Source organism: Leptonotus elevatus, chromosome 9, assembly GCF_054856555.1.
Source record: "Leptonotus elevatus isolate MCC_2025b chromosome 9, RoL_Lele_1.0, whole genome shotgun sequence".
NCBI classification, from domain to species: domain Eukaryota; kingdom Metazoa; phylum Chordata; class Actinopteri; order Syngnathiformes; family Syngnathidae; genus Leptonotus; species Leptonotus elevatus.
In genome coordinates, this window is record NC_141247.1 from 12,848,714 (window position 1) to 12,864,575 (window position 15,862).

A 15,862-nucleotide genomic window follows, 5' to 3' on the forward strand; every position below is an offset into this window, starting at 1 on the left:
CAATTTAGCCTGACAAAACATGCGTGTTGATGACTGATTTGTAAGTTGAAGAGATTAGCCGTCATTTCCCGCCATGTGTCTAATTGAATTACAGGCAAGCACAAAACTACAATTCATCCTCAGAAAATTGATGATGAGTGTACAGATGCAGCTGAAGAACAACAATCAAAGGTTTTTTTGAAAAAGTAGTTGTTTTTATTCAAGCATGGTACTATGATAATGAAAACTGAATTAATAACTGCACCGTTAAGTGCTGCAAAACTTCAATAAGCATCCACATGGAACGACAGAGGGAGAAAAAAAACCACAACATAAAAATCAACCCCAAAAATGCCAACACTTATTTTTGAGGAAAGATCAGCGAGGTGGAGAATCGGGCACATTGTGCTAAATCTTAAAGCGAAACTTACTTACAGCTCCCTGCTGATTTGGTTTGTTTTCAGTCCAGTTGTGAGAAACCAACATAAAGAGTGTAAACGACGTTTGGTCCTTTGAGCGAGTGATATTTTGTGTGTGTTTAGTCGGACTCTTCCTCTGAGCTGGCAGGTGTGGACGCAGCTTCTTCCTCCTCCTCTTCCGATTCCTGGTTCAAAAACAAATGTCAAGAATTATGTTTTATCATGAAAAGGTGCTTGTGCATATTAACTCAATCACTGCCATACATTCATAAAAAAGAAGAAGATATTATTAAAAATTATGGGCGACAGGCAATTAAAATTTGAAATTGTAATTAATCACATGACTTCACTAGTTAAGTCACAATTAATCAAACATTTTTATATCTGTTGTAAATGTACAATTAAAAAATTCAAGGTTTTCATACTCTTGTTAACAAAAGTGGGGAAAAAAAGCTAAACTAATAGAAATAGTTCAAATGAATTTTCGACGTTTATAGCAGTCATTGGCAGTGAATGAGTTAATTAACAGGCCAACGTTGAGGTCTGCTTTCCCGGACTTTGTTGTTTTCATGGACGGTATCATTCATCAGAAACGATTTGGAATTTGAGATGACGGAGATGATGTTGCCGAAAGGAAGCCACAGATGAAGTGGACGAGATAATGCATGTCGTCATTGACGCTCATATCCACCTTCTTCTTCTTCTTCTTCTTGGACTTGCTCTTGTGGTCCGAGTCGGATGAGCTCTCGCTGGTCTCGATGAACTCTTTGCTCTTGAAGCTCTCGCTGCCGCCGCTGCGCTCTCTCTCCTTGTCTCCTCCAGAGGACTTTCGCTTCGTGTCGTCCTTTTTGCCTCCAGACTTCTTGGCCTCCCTGAAGGGAGAGAGGGAGGGGGGGGGTTCAGATGAGGAGACATTAAAGAGAGTAGCTTGACCGACATAAGTCATGCGAGGTTATGAGTCTTACCTCTTGGAAATGGAAGAATCTCCTCCACCGCTTTCCTTGTACTCTTTCTTTGCGATGTCGTATTGCCTCTTGGCTTCTCCCGCCTTTGTGTCCCACTCCTGAAGAAATGATAACATTGTAACTTGAAGTCTCGCCACCCCCCCCCCCCCCAAAAAAGGGAGAATGTGAGGTCAATATAATTCAACAGGATAAGGCTGCAGCTATCGAATATTTCGAGAATATTATAATGTTCTATTTTTTTGTGATTAAATCACATTTTTTTGTGGGGGGGGGGCATCCCGCCCATGCCCCCCCCCCCCTAAACAATACAATAAATAAAAAATACATAATCTTCAAATAGGATTCAGCTGACGAGAGGCACTGCTAGCAGAATAAATTAGTTTTTGTGTTTTATTGTCATTAACAGCTGCAGTGTGAGCCTGTAAGAGCCCCCTTGTGGACAAATAAAGCATTCTGACTTGAATTATATGAACCACTTGCTATCATTAAGAGGAGTTATTTTGTGAGCAACCCTCAGTTTAACTTTCCTAGATTGAAACAGAAAATGAAAAAGAAGAAGAAGAAAAAAAAAAAGAGTTGTCTCTTTCGTCCACCTCCTTCCTTCCTCCCTCCCTCACCTCTTTCTCGTCCTTGCCCAGCTGCCTCCACATTTCTCCGGCCTTCTTGGAGATCTCTGTGACGGAGATTCCGGGATTCTCCGACTTGATTCTCTCCCGACTGGAATTAAGCCACAGCATGTAGGCGCTCATCGGCCTCTTGGGGCCACCTTTGTCTTTCTGCTTCTTCTGTGGTGGTTGAAATCAAAATAGATGTCACCATTGCGGTTAAATGTAAGCATTCCAACTTCCCGCTTCTCACCTCTTTGCGTGGCTTCCTTTCTTTTTTCTCCTTCACCACTTTGGGCTTTGAGACTTTTTGCTTCTTCTTTGGACTGTCCTCCGCACTCTCGTCGTCTTCCTCGTTGCTGTCGCTGGCCGACGCCTTGCTGTCGTACCTGACGGCGGAGGGGGAAAGTGTTAGGTCGGCGTGGCGAGCGGCAAAATGTGCTTCCAGGAGCGGAGGTTTGGCTTACTCCTCTGCAATGTCATCATCCTCCTCGCCAGGGTTGAAAGACTCATCTAAAGAAAGAAAAGGCAAACAAAAGACAAAATCGAACTTAATGTTCTAAAATAAGAGGTCAAACTCAAGGAGCGCGTCATTTCTCATTGACTTCTTTTCAAAACAACAAACAAAACAAATAGTGCCAAACCAAATGCAGGGTAATTGAATGCTTGGGTAAGAGTCAAGACTTCCTGTATGATAGGTATTTTTTTTAACAGGTTAACATAAAAAAAATAAAATAAATAAAGATTATACAAAAAAATATTTGATCTACTATAAGATAAGTATTACTTTACCCTCAAAGCTTACGAATACGATGGCTTTTGAACAAATCCACTGCCCCCAAAAGTCTCCCTTTCAACTGATTGTAAGACAATTTTGCCACAAAATGCTACTGAAACGAGAGAAAAAGAACACAAATCTGTCTATTTGCATAAATGATAAGCAGATTGCGTTACCGTACCAAATGTACAACTTACAACCAACAGTACCTACTGAATCTCAATCTTTGGCATACAATTACACCCCATCAGTAGGGGTGTGCCCAAAAAAACGATTCTCATTAAGTACGATTCAGAATCGATTTTAAATGTCCCAAAATTGATTTTATTTAAATTATTTTAGACGGTCTTGCCTTTGTGTGCCTTTATTTAGAGCGCTGTTCATGTTGTACCTGATTTGGCCACTGAGGGGCAGTGTAGTTCCACGCGGTCTAATACACTGTTAAGTTGTAGCCACATTAGAGAAAAGAAGGAAAAAGTCACGATCAAGTTATTCCAATAAAAGTTGTTGTTTTTATGTAGTGTGGAGCCGTTCTTTTGAGTGAAAAAAGTGCCGCGAGTAAGCGCTAATTAGCATTAGCGAGTCAGGCTGGAGTAGATCATTACAATTCCTTGCAATTCTACAGATTGAAGCAAAAATCATTGTCAATCAAATAATTTTGAATCAAAAAGCGTTCTTCATCGAAAATCGAATCAAAGGTTCCCAACCCTACCCATCAGTATACATTTGTGTTTTCACTGTTGACCCCGTGGCCTGCAATGAAAACAAATCCGGCGCCCTGAACTACATGCGCTCGTCAACTCACCGCTGCCGCTGTCGGAATCGTCGCTGTCGTTGCCCTCCTCCCTGATCTTGCCCTCGGCCTTCATGCGCTCCAAGTAGGCGTCGTGCTTGTCCTCGTCAGAGTCGCTGTACTCGTCGATCTTGCCTTTCATGCCCTGCAAGCACAGCACTTGGTGAGAAAACACCTACAAAAGTTATATAAAAAAAATAAAATAAAATAAAAAAAAAAGAAACTTCCTACACAAACCACCACTCTCAGGGAGATGCTTCTGCGCCCAACTGTTGGAGTTCCATAGAGGTATGTGCGTTCAATCAATGAGTTCAATTCTGTTACAATTATGTTGTTCAGCAAAAACACCAATTTATTTTTGAGCCAGCAACGTTTGTGTATAAAAACAGTAACTATGTTTGTGTCTGTGTGTGTGTTAGTGCTGCCTCCGACCACAGTTGTGTTATTGCACACCAAAAGCCCCGCCAGACCACAAATCTGCACAATGCAAACACACACACACACACACACACACACACACACACACACACACACACACACACACACACACACACACACGGTCACACACCCGCACCCCGACCATGTTCCCGTCAAAGTTAGCCAAAAATCACTCTTTGAAATCTTCCCAATCCCAAGCAATTGTTCACATCACACCCAACCCAAATGTAAATCAACAATATGGGGCTGGATTTTGGGCAGCACGCCATGCAAGCACAAATCACGCCAACCACGAGACGAACATACGCACCTTCTTCTACACAGGTACAAGCACACGCGCACAAGTACAAGGAGAAGGAAGGGCGACAAGTGTCATTAAGTGGGATGGATTATGATTGACAAAATGGCGTCTTGAAAGAGAGGGTGACCGTGTTACCTCTTTAAATCCTCGGTTCTTGATGTTGAGCTTCTTGACGTTGACAAAGTCAAACAGTTTGCCGTACTCTTCCCTGGAGTGGCATGGAAGAAGTACGTTAGCAAATGTGAAGATGGCGATTGGAAAAGTGCTTAGGATTTCTGTTAAATTAGGAATATTTGGCTTTAAGGTGAAGTTTTAGGATCAGCCTCAAACACACCTTTATGTCCCATTTTAAAGGTCAAAGTGGATTTGAGGTCTGTCCTGAAATCTCACCCAAAAGCCGTACCCCGAACTTCTGGTGAGTAGCGTATATTATTGATAGTGCTATTTTTGACAGCTGAAATCCGTCAATAACTTATGAAGAGTCACCTCTCGATGCTGCTGAAGGTGTACTGGTTGCCCTGCTTGGTCTCGATCTCAAAATCGAAGGAACGAGTCGTGGTGGTGCCTCGGGCAAAGTTGACGCAGGAGATCTCCTCGAAGCGCAGGTGCACGGGGGGCTTGTGGACGTAGATGAAGCCCCTCTCCAGGGGGTAGAGGAGCCCCGAGGTTGCCTTGTAGGAGCACGTGATGCACTGAGCACCAGAGTGGCTGAGCAGGAGGTGGCAAAGGGAACATTATTTACTTAACTCATTCGCTGCCATTAACGGCTAGCGACGTCAAAAAATGATTTGAACAATTTCTATTAGTTTCACATTTTTGTCCACTTTTGTTAACGAGTATGAAAACCTAGAAAAAAAACGTTTTATTGTACATTTAGAACAGATATAACATTTGTGATTAATTGTGAGTTAACTAGTGAAGTCATGCAATCGCCTGACGCCCCTAATTTTTAATAATCTTTTCTTTTTTTTAAAGAAAAAAAAAGAAAAGATTATTAAAAAAGTTTTAAAAAATAATTTAAATGACTTTTTTTTTTTTTAAACGAAGAAGAGATTATTAAAAATTAGGGGCATCGGGCGATAATTTTTTTTTCCATAATTAATCGCATGACTTCACTAGTTAACTCACAATTAATCACAAATTTTATATCTGTTCTAAATGAACAATAACAAAAAAAATTCTAGGTTTTCATACTCTGGTTAACAAAAGTGGAAAAAATGTTAAACTAATAGAAATAGTTCAAATTCATTTATGACGTCTATAGCCGTCAATGGCAGAGAATGAGTTAAGGTCCAAAAAAAGATGCGACGATATGAGCGTGTGTTTCGGGGGGCGTACCCCTGGAAGTTTCCAGGCACTGTGATCTTCCTGTTAACCAGGGCCTTCATCACCCTGCTGACCAGCTCGTAGAGAGATCCCGACATGTTCTTACTCAGTTTGCCCTCAAAGCGGCGCTCCACATCATCCCTGACGACACAAGAGAAAACAATAGTGTTAACCAAGAGAGCTGTGCTGCTCCCTAGTGGAAAAAACTCTTTAGAACAATTGTGTATACTGAGAGCCAAAAAGGAGTCATATTGGCCTCAGCTAAAATCACATTTGTCGCTGCATGTCCAATTTTTTTATTTTTGGGTTGTCTGCATTGAGTTTCTTCTAAAACAACATACAAATGTAAATAAAAGAAAAAGAAAAAAATGGACACAAGTGTTTTTCACAAAGCAGCAATTATATGTGTCACTTGAAATGTAAACATAAATAGATAAGAATTTAAAAAAATGTTTTAATTGGCAATTGGACCTGCAGTGTAAAATCAAGCAATACAGTGTTTGTAATTTCTGGTTACTTGCGGGCACATAAACTCACTCGCTCATGTTGAGGGAGAGGGTAATGTTCTCCTCTTTAGAGAAGAGCAGAATCAGGAAGTGGTATCGTGTCTGGCCCTGCTTGATGGGAGGATCCAGACTAATCTACGCCAAAAGAAAAGAGGCAGGAAGTGAGCATACGTGACAAACAAAAGCTATGTCGAAAAACAAGGTAGCCAACATCTCACCTCCAAGTAATTTAAATATTCCGGTGGGAAGCGGAATTAGAACAAGTTTTAGGGCCCACTTACCACAAAGAACATCTGCCTCTGGTCCTTGTGCGGCAGCAGGAACAGGCGAAGGACGGTGGTGTAGGGAATCTTGTAGTCAAATGTTTTACCGTGGAGGTGAAGGAAGGTTGGGTAGATGCGGATGTCGTATCTGGCACATACAGAACGTGTTCAATAGAGGTAAGGAAACCTCTGCGTGGGCATCAAGGGCCACATTCGATTTTTTTTAAAGGACAGATGACGAACAGAGCGGGCCAAACTTTGCCTTCTCATCGGAATGACATTCTTTTAGGCTTGAGGGTATTTTTACCTTCCTCTGGGCGTAAGACATTGTAGCTCTTTGAAAATACACACGGCATCTCCCGTGGCCTGGATCACATCCGCCTTTGATAACACGTTCTGGGCGAAGGCCTGAAGAAAGGACAATGAGAGATTGCGGCACAGTCGTGACGGAGGAAACGCCTTCTCACCTCCACAGGGTCTTGCCGCTCGTCCGCCTGGCCTGGCGGGACATAAAAGCGAACCTCCATGAGTGAGACCTCAGCGTCGTCGTTCTGATGGAACTCCAGCGTGACTTCGTTCTTGCCCGTGGCGCACTGTGACACGTTGGCTAGCGGGACCTCGAAGGCTGTGGTGTCGTTCATGTCGAACGATAACAGCGGCCCTGCGGTGGAGGAAAAAGTGGTCAACGGAAGACAATCGGTGTCCTTTCGCGCATCAAAAAAGGACAATGTTTTTTTTTCTCTTTTAATCCTGGGCTACCCATACCATGATGTTAAATTTACAAAAAGCAAAGTACAAGTTTGATGGCATGTAGCACCCTATAATGTAATAATTTCATGAAAATGTAAAAAAAAAAAAAATAAACATTTAACTTGATCAAAAATTTAATAAAACCCAATAATACAATAATTTCACTAATGATGTAATAAAAAAAATCCTAACTGATATTGTACTAACATTTTTTACCAATAATGTAATATTTTATATCATTATTGGGGATTTATGAAATTTTCATGCGGGTCTTTTCTTCTACTCAAAACTGATAATTAGTGATGCACCGAATATTTGGCCACCGAATATTTTCAGCCGAAATAGAATTAAAGCTGAAAGAATATGGCCGAAATAGGATGTTGTGGTGACGCAAGCAAACAAAAAAACGCTACAAGCAAGTGTAGTGGTGAGTGTCCGCCTCGCTTTTCGCTTGCTTTCCACCGTGTGAGTTTGCACCGGTCGGTCGCAGCAGCTCCCGGGGTCATTGCGCACACCGGAAGAGAGGGGCGTGCTTGGTGTACAACATTTAGGTGGGTCGAAAAAAGACAGAACTGCCGTGTACTGCAGTACAGGTGAGTCACTCTTCCCCTTTTTTTATTTATTTTTATTTTTATAAGAGCCCCTCTAACACTTCCACTTTTTCACCGGCATCCCGGTGCCCGTGCTAAATACTTTAGCTAATGCTAGCACGATTGCTACCAACAGTTTTAAACACGGAAACACTTACCGCTATCTCCGGGTGGTGACGGACCTGTACAGGACGCTGTGTGTGACTTTGCAGTCCGTTCCCAAAGCCGATTAGCTGGTGCGAACAAATGTATGTATGGCGCACGCATCCAAAGTCCAAAGTTCTACATTTTGTGTTTTGAGAATGTTGTTATAGACATTTATTGTAAAAATTGGCGTGTTAAAGTTTTGGAGTTGAATGTTTTTAAAGTTGATTTCAACCTTACCGCTAAGTGTATTTTTAACACCGTCAGATTTAAACGGATTTGAGTGTTGGAGTTATTTGACACTTGACAGAGAATTGATTTATTCCAAAGACTTCTGGGATATATGATATAATAATAATAATGTAATACGGTATTGGTGAAGTTATTACATTATAGGGTTTTATTACATTTTTGATCGAGTTAAATGCAAATTTTATTACATTATCGGGGGACACATGGCAACTTCACTTACTTCAGATGTGCATGTCCACACAAATTAAACACGATTTAAATTTAAAAGATGACCTGAACACTCCAAATCTATGATTGCCAATTAGCGTGTAGTGTTTTTACCAGAAAACTTGGCCGTTCCCCAGTTCCAGCCCTTCACGCACATGTCCTTCTCCGTTAGCTCCACGCTGTAGTTTGCTTTGAAGAACTCCGAGATCTTCTCAAAGTCCTGATGCAAACAAACACAAAGAATTTGTAGTTAGAAAAACCCTGTAGTGATGCATGGGTCAAAGCTGGGGGGGTGGAAATGGACAAAGGCTCGGGGGGCTAATTAAATTGACGCCGTTAAAACCACGCCTATCGTTTCGGGCCTCCCAGGACCACAGGAGGTGAACATAATCCATCTAACTACTTTGTCCTCCTCCTCTCAACACTGCCGCTGACAGACAGAGTTTATTTAGATTGCAGGCTGGCTTACCACCACACAACACACACACACACACCCAGGCACTGTCCTCGTCACATGTGGAAGTGATTGCGGCACGCACGGAACAAGGGAATGAGACCGTGTGGGAAAGAGAGTTTACACACCTGGATATGTGCCTGTCTGCGTGCCTATTACTGCTAATTAGAGCCCAAATAATCAGCGTGTATATATGCATGTGTGCGCGAGTCTCATCAGTCTGTCTGTTGACGGCGATCGAGATGTTGTTAAAAAAGGACAGCACGCGTTTCAGCGGCGAGCGTTTCGCGTCGGGCTCCTTGTTGGCCGCTTCCTTCGACTGGAACGCCGCCGTGTCGCCACCGTTGTCCTAATAAAGACACGTCCTACGACAAACACACACACAGCTCAGTCCAGAGTAGCCATCATGTTGTCTATCGATTCAATTCTGCTCTTCAAACGAAGATTTTTTACTTTACTATTTAAATGCGAGCTTGGTCCACAAGAGAGCTGCTCCCAAGCCCACGTTCAACATCGCGCTAAGGTTACGACACATGAGTGTCGACACAGCCAGAGGCTAAACGAGCAGTCATTGACCAATTACCGTCACGGGCTGAGGGATACTAAACAATGACATCACACTCCGCTGCTCAGCGACGTGAGGATTTATCTCCCGAAAAGTGGTCTGATTAACCCCGGGGGACGCCGCTCGCACCACCTCGGGTTATACCAGAATCTTCTTTCCACTCATTTCCTGGCAACCCGACAATCTCTGTGCACGCACGGCAGCGAGGGAGAGGGAAAAGAAAAACACACAGGAAGATAAAAACAAAACTTTTTTCCCCTCCTCGGCAGTCTCGGCCAAATTGTTTCAGTGAACTGATATAAACACTGACTTACATGAGCCCATGATTACACTGTTTATGCAGCACATGTGTGAGCGCCGCGTTTGCTCATTAATCCTATTAGGGCCTGACACACACACACACACACGCAGACTTTTCAACAACTTGTTCACATGAGGGCAGCACAGTGGCGCTTTGGTTAGCACTGCTGCCTCAAAACAAGAATTCTAGGCTAGGCTAGGCATCGAAGCACTTTTCCTGCTGTTTGGTGACAACATTAGCTTAGCGATAAGCAATGGCTTTGTCTGTTCTGAGTTCTCTCTCCTCTTTTTTTATTACTACTGTATGTGTAGCTTAATTGCCACTATTGAGGCAAGGAGCATTTACTTTAAGGAGAGGATCTGTACCATAGATGGATCATGTTTAGTCGCGTCAACTTGTAGCTTGTGCTTCACTGTGGCGCATTCCACACAATTCGTGAGCAGCAGCTCGGAGCCGATTGGTTGGTTTGCGTGACCTGTTACTGGTTCTGATTGGTAGACTTGGCGAGAGAGGAGGGAGACGGTGTTTGTGCGTGAGATCGTTACAACAGATTCTGGTTCAGGCAAGAGCACTGCAAATGAACAAAGCTTTGGTGACGACGTTGCCTGGAACTGTGATTTCAATACAAAAATGATCAATTGTTTAGCCCTATTTAGCATTGTTTGGCTTTATTTAGGGCATGGTATTGTGGTACTTATCGGTATATTGCGCAACCCCAATTACGAGCAAGCTTCAGATATGCCGCCGCTCGAGGGAAGTGGGAAAAAAATTGCAACAGCAGCTGATGCACTTTCATCTGCTTACTGAATGGGATGAATACTTAAAAAAAAAATGAAAGCATGGATGAGACTCTGATTGAACTAAGTGCATGGTAAACAGCCAACACTAGGCCACACTCTCTTTACACATTAAGCATGACTTTCAGCTTACACGATTTAAAATAGCTTAATTCTTTAGCAAAATATAGTTGATAGTTTTTTTTATTTTAAATATTCAGAATTTACAATACAGTATTATTTCTAGGGGCGCACCGATCGCAATTTTCTGGCCGATCACCGATTTTTTTCATTACAAGCAACATATACCTTCAGTGTTCCAATCTTGTTTTATTGGAAAACATTGAACAATATCGGTGAAATAATACAAATGGGTTGTTTTAACTGCGCATGAAGTAGTTCTCTCAAATAAAAATGAAAATCCTATTAGTCATCTCAGCAGAACAGGACAGTGGCTGACTTTTTCAGACCTCTGAGGAGGGAGATGAGATTGGTGGAAAAGATCCGTTTATTTTTAAGGGATCGGCCGATCACCGATCTTCCAAAATTAAGGAAATCGGGGGCGAGAAATCGGCAGGCCGATCGATCGGAGCACCCCTAATTATATCTATTCATTAAAAATAAAAAAGTATGGCAGCCTTCTTGGGGCTGGAATTGATTAATGGGATTTCACGTCGTTTCAGTGAAGAAAATGGATTTGCTTATACGAGTGACTTCAGTTACGAGCTTTGTCACAGAACGAATTTAATTCTTAAGTCAAGGTACCGCTGTACTATACGTTGCCTATAGGTGTAAATGTCTGCTTGCCTGCCTGTTGTATGTGCCAGATGCCCAGACCTGTGACAAACAGGATCCCCAGATCCCCCCAAAAAGCTATGGATTGAGGTCTTTACAGAGAAGATATTTTACCTAAATGGCAATACAAGTAGCTTTAAAGAATGCTCTTCTCTTGTTTAGCATCCCAGATTCATTAACACTGCACTAGACAAGCACGCCTGGGTCGCTTGCCAAAGTACGGTAACAGTTATTTAATGGAAACATTTCCCTTTGGGGTTCCCAAGAGAGGAAACTATGCCAAGCACGAACACAAAAACAGCTGTCGGACCACTCCTGTAAATGTCGATGATGTGCATGTGTAATTGGACACTCACCGTGTCCCTGAAGCCGTCGTATTTATAGATGTGTCCCGCGTTGGTGCTCAGCTTGATTCCGTGACCTAAACACACGCGTCGCCACTGAGCCAGGCTGAGTTCACCCGCGGGAATGCTGTCCACCTTCCCAGTCTTGCTGCTCTTGTACACCACGTTCTGCTTGCTGAAGCGCAGCCGGCCATCATTCTGCAGGGAAAACAAAAAAGCACAGGGCTGCCTTGTAAAATTATTCACCAATGTTTAACCATTGTGTGCGGGTTTCGGCTTGTTCAAGTTTGTTCAATCTAAAGTTTGCAGAAAATTTACAATTTAGACTTTTTGTTTGGACAAAAGAACAAGGTACAATCAATGAATGCATGTTAATATAAACTGTCCTGTGTCATAGCAGCAAATATGAAGGCCACATAGCACTAAGTCAACATACAGTAATGCCAACTAAAAATTGAATTTAAGAATTTTTTCTACAAGTCAATGGACACTGGGCATGCCTTGGCCACCTGGGGGCAGTATAATACAGACATTTGGATTTACAGTGTTCCCTCGTTTATTGCGGGTGTTACGTTCCAAAAACTACCCGTGATTATGCAAAGCCGCGTTAATTTTATTTTATTTTCCGTTAATTATATATATTTTTTAGTTTATTATATGGTTTTTCGTTTTGGTATGATTTCTAGTTCATTCCGAATGCTTTTTCATTCATCGTATATGTTCTGTTTTCATGTACAGTCATTTTTTTCCATTACGTTTTTTTTTGTATTTACTTATACAGCAAAGTATTTCTTTTTTTATTCTAAATGTTTTTTCGTTCATACCATATTTTTTTCATTTACAATATTATGTTCTAAGGCTAACACCTCACCACACATGCACTTTTCTCTGATAGGCGTTAACATGTTCTCACATAATGTATCTCTTATTTAAATACAGTAGACCTATACACTCCCAGTGTTGAAAACTTTGTAGAGCTTAAAATAATAATAACAACAATGAAATCGAATTAAACTAGTATCCAAAACATTTATTTTATTTTTTTAAGAAACAAAAATATAACGGTGATCGATCCATTTTTTTCCAGGCTGGTATGTTTCCCCCCAAAAAAAATTTAAAATAAAAAAAACACACGCACAACAACAACAAAACAGCTGCTAGAAATGACTCTTAATTTTAATGATGAGGGTACGAGGCTGAGAAATCCATCTTGACCGGGAAGCTCGGAAGCGCATTGCTGCTGGTGGCTGGCGCCTGCCCGCGTGGGTCTATTCTATTCAAGGTCGCGAACGCTACGGGCAACGTCGGAACGCGACGGGCCATACACCGTTGCAAAGGTCTTGTTGTGACGAATCCGGGGATGCCGTATGTCCCCGGTCGGACGTAGGGTTCGGGAGATACGGCCACACAAAGACCTCCAGGACACAGAGGATTTTCAAACGTCCACGACTGGTTCGGGGTGGACAATCTTAATTTTACTGATGAAGATACGAGGCAAGACACATAAACCCATTTTGACCGTGGGACCGCATCGCTACGGTGGCCCCGAAACTTCACTTGAAAGAAACGTATACGGAAAAAAAAGAAAAGAAGCCACGCTGTAAAAAAAAGAAATAAAGCACGCTGTAAAAAAATCCGCGAAACACCGAGGCCGCGAAAAATTAACCTGTAAGAAACGAGGGAACGCTGTACATGAAGACAGTCACACCACAGTAGGCTGTACCAATACTAGTTGTTCTTTGCAGAGGGTAAAGAATATATACCCGCAAGTATTATTAATTACTTGCCTACATGTGTTGCTCCACCATTTATGTTGCTTTGTTTCACAGATTATAATACTGCTATTTATTATTTATTAGCCCGTCAATGGTGCTTTGCATTGTGTGTTAGCAGTAAGCTAAACTGACACCACTAAAGCAAAGCTATACGTGTCATATAATACTTTTTGTTTTATGTTCGGCTTTAAGTAGTAGGGGAACTAAACAGCTATAAGCTTCTTTTTGTGGAATTTGAAATGAGTTTAGTTCACTGCCAAAATACAGAAATCATCTAAAATCTTTGCTCACAAAGCAAACTAAAATGGCCAAACGATAGCTTGTATCGCACAAAACTCCTCTAACTCATATCTCAAGGCATTAATGTAGCTTAAAACAGTGGTTCTCAACCGTGTTCCTCGAGTACCCCTATCCAGTCTGCTTTCCATGTCTCCCTCAGTCAACACAGGTGTTTCAAACGATCAGCTAATCAGCAAGCTCTGCATGCAGCCTGATAACGACCCTCAGCTGGGTAGGCTGAGTGAGAGATGGAAAACGCGCTGGATAGGGGTACTCGAGGACCAGGGTGGAGACAAAAAAAAACAAAAAACTATGATCTTGAAATACTATATTCCAAAATCACAGCCATTATAAATACATGACTTGCAGGTTATTATACTTTGAATAAAATACGGCCGTAGTGGACGTATATGGTTGCCTTAGATTCTCGTAACTTCTTCCGCTAGCAACCAAAGCTAAATTGAGCACCTCCCTGACCCTGACAAACAATACTTGTCTCTGGGTCAAGATGCATCATTTCAGCTTAGTTCCTTGACAACAATGTACTACTTTTTTTGTGCCCCCCCCTCCCTGTGGTGACCCAGCCTGAACCTGTACCTTTAAGGGAGGGCACTGGCTTCAATTGGATGGTAGATTTGAAAGGGTTGAAGGAGCGTAGCATGCTGCTTTCTCTGTAAACAATCAGTTTTAGGTGGAGAATAAAACGGCACAACTCGCCTTCATCTCCTCGTCTCATTTATTACATCTCCACACTACTCTTCTAATGCAATCAAAGAGGAAAGCATCTACCAGGCGGCGATTTTGGGATCTCAACACCAGCATGTGTCATACTTCAAATCAGTTATGGTATTCTTTCCTTGTCGCACAGAATATGTGTCAGTCCATTCGAATGAGAGGAGACTTTTCTTACTTCTCTTCGGGGACTTACCCAGGATCCTTTGGCTTCCTGGTAAATCTCGTTGAACTCCAGTGTGTCGCCCATCTCGGCTACAGCCTGCTGATACTCTCTGCAGACATACAAATGGAATATGAATAAACACACGAAACAAAGGTGTTTTTAGACATGTTCAGAGTTAGGTAAAAAAAAAACACGGGGGGGGGGGTGAATAGTAACGAGGGAGTTAAAATATTGTCCACACACACTCGAGTAAAACGAGCACTTTTCCTCAAATATCCTCGTTTCTTACCAGTTTTGGCTACCGCACCCTCTTACTGCGCGACTAGTTTCACGTGAAGCTCTATTTCCAAGCCACATGTGGCGCTTCATTTAATAAAGTATATCGAAAACATTAAACGTATCGCTGCGACAACAATAGCTTAGCTAACTTGAATTCGCGAGGTGCGCTTATTTTACTCCACATCATCACGTTGCAATCTAAAAGCCTGCAGCACGCATGTTGGTTAAAACTAAACAGGATCAAGCACCGCCCCAGCTATGGACGACACAATTAACATCGAGCGCTCCAACCGAGCAAGGCCGGTGTGTAAGAAAACAAAAGTGATGGTATGCTGAATTAAATTGCAAATGTAAACAAAATAAAGAGACATACAAAATGCGCCTTGTTACTTACAGATATTATAGGCTTGTCTACAGTTAACCATTAACGGAAAGTGCGAAAACTCAAAGTCCTATTGTCAATGTGATGAGAAAGTCCGCCTGTTTCCCGCGTGTAGCATCAGGCGCTAACCCGACGTCACAGGAACCACTTACAGGATGTTCTCTATTACTTCCGGTAGTACAATGAAACGTTCTGTGAAACTGTACATTAAATTGCGATACAAATACCTATTGTTTTTATAGTAACTCATCATATTTGACCGATAAATTTGTTTACGTAAAATATTTTTACAATTTATTTCTAAACTGACTTATGGCCTAGTTATGCAGTGGTGATTATCTACCACTAGATGTCACTAAACCCATCTAATGTAAATAGATAATTTCCACGTTCCAGTAGTTGAAGGCGTTCCACATATTATACAAATAAAAATAGAACAATATTATCATTATTATTATTATTATCATTATTTTAAACAAATCACAAAGTTCTGCATCTCGAATAGTGAAGGAGAAATAAAGTCAACGAAATGTGCAAATTCGAGCCATTTATACCGCGGAGTTTCAAATACAACACATTTTAACGCAGGATTGTCCATTAATATCATGCCGATATTTGATATATTTATATATTAAATACAGGAAGGAAATTCAAACGCAACAGCTTTTTAAAAATACACGCGGAAAACAAGTAAAACC

The 15,862-nt window shown here is 41.7% G+C and overlaps 1 protein-coding gene across 2 annotated transcripts; it reads right to left on the reverse strand.

Annotated features, from left to right (window-relative positions):
* Positions 1–181: 181 nt before the first annotated feature.
* ssrp1a (structure specific recognition protein 1a) lies at positions 182–15,313 on the reverse strand. Of its 2 annotated transcripts, none has more exons than XM_086085749.1 (18): positions 15,177–15,313; positions 14,534–14,612; positions 11,564–11,749; positions 8,431–8,536; positions 6,841–7,034; positions 6,681–6,781; positions 6,392–6,521; positions 6,142–6,245; positions 5,617–5,745; positions 4,765–4,986; positions 4,414–4,486; positions 3,552–3,684; positions 2,436–2,481; positions 2,222–2,357; positions 1,981–2,148; positions 1,364–1,461; positions 1,090–1,270; positions 182–583 (listed from the first exon to the last, which is right to left on the reverse strand). In XM_086085749.1, exons 2-18 carry the CDS (start codon positions 14,585–14,587, stop codon positions 518–520), a joined length of 2,127 nt encoding a protein of 708 aa, XP_085941875.1. In that variant the 5' UTR covers positions 14,588–14,612; positions 15,177–15,313; the 3' UTR covers positions 182–517. The 2 variants fall into 2 exon arrangements, with proteins under 2 accessions (XP_085941875.1, XP_085941876.1); XM_086085750.1 differs by lacking the exon at positions 15,177–15,313 and adding an exon at positions 14,793–14,956.
* Positions 15,314–15,862: the final 549 nt, after the last annotated feature.

Excerpts from the sequence above, each read along its gene's own strand:
- ssrp1a (XM_086085749.1), bottom strand. The coding sequence starts at position 14,587 with ATGGGCGACACACTGGAGTTCAACGAGATTTACCAGGAAGCCAAAGGA. Across the intron at positions 5,746-6,141 it reads CTCTCCCTCAACATGAGCGA|GGATGATGTGGAGCGCCGCT; the intron begins GTGAGTTTATGT and ends TTGTGTCGTCAG. Across the intron at positions 3,685-4,413 it reads AGAACCGAGGATTTAAAGAG|GGCATGAAAGGCAAGATCGA; the intron begins GTAACACGGTCA and ends CTGTGCTTGCAG.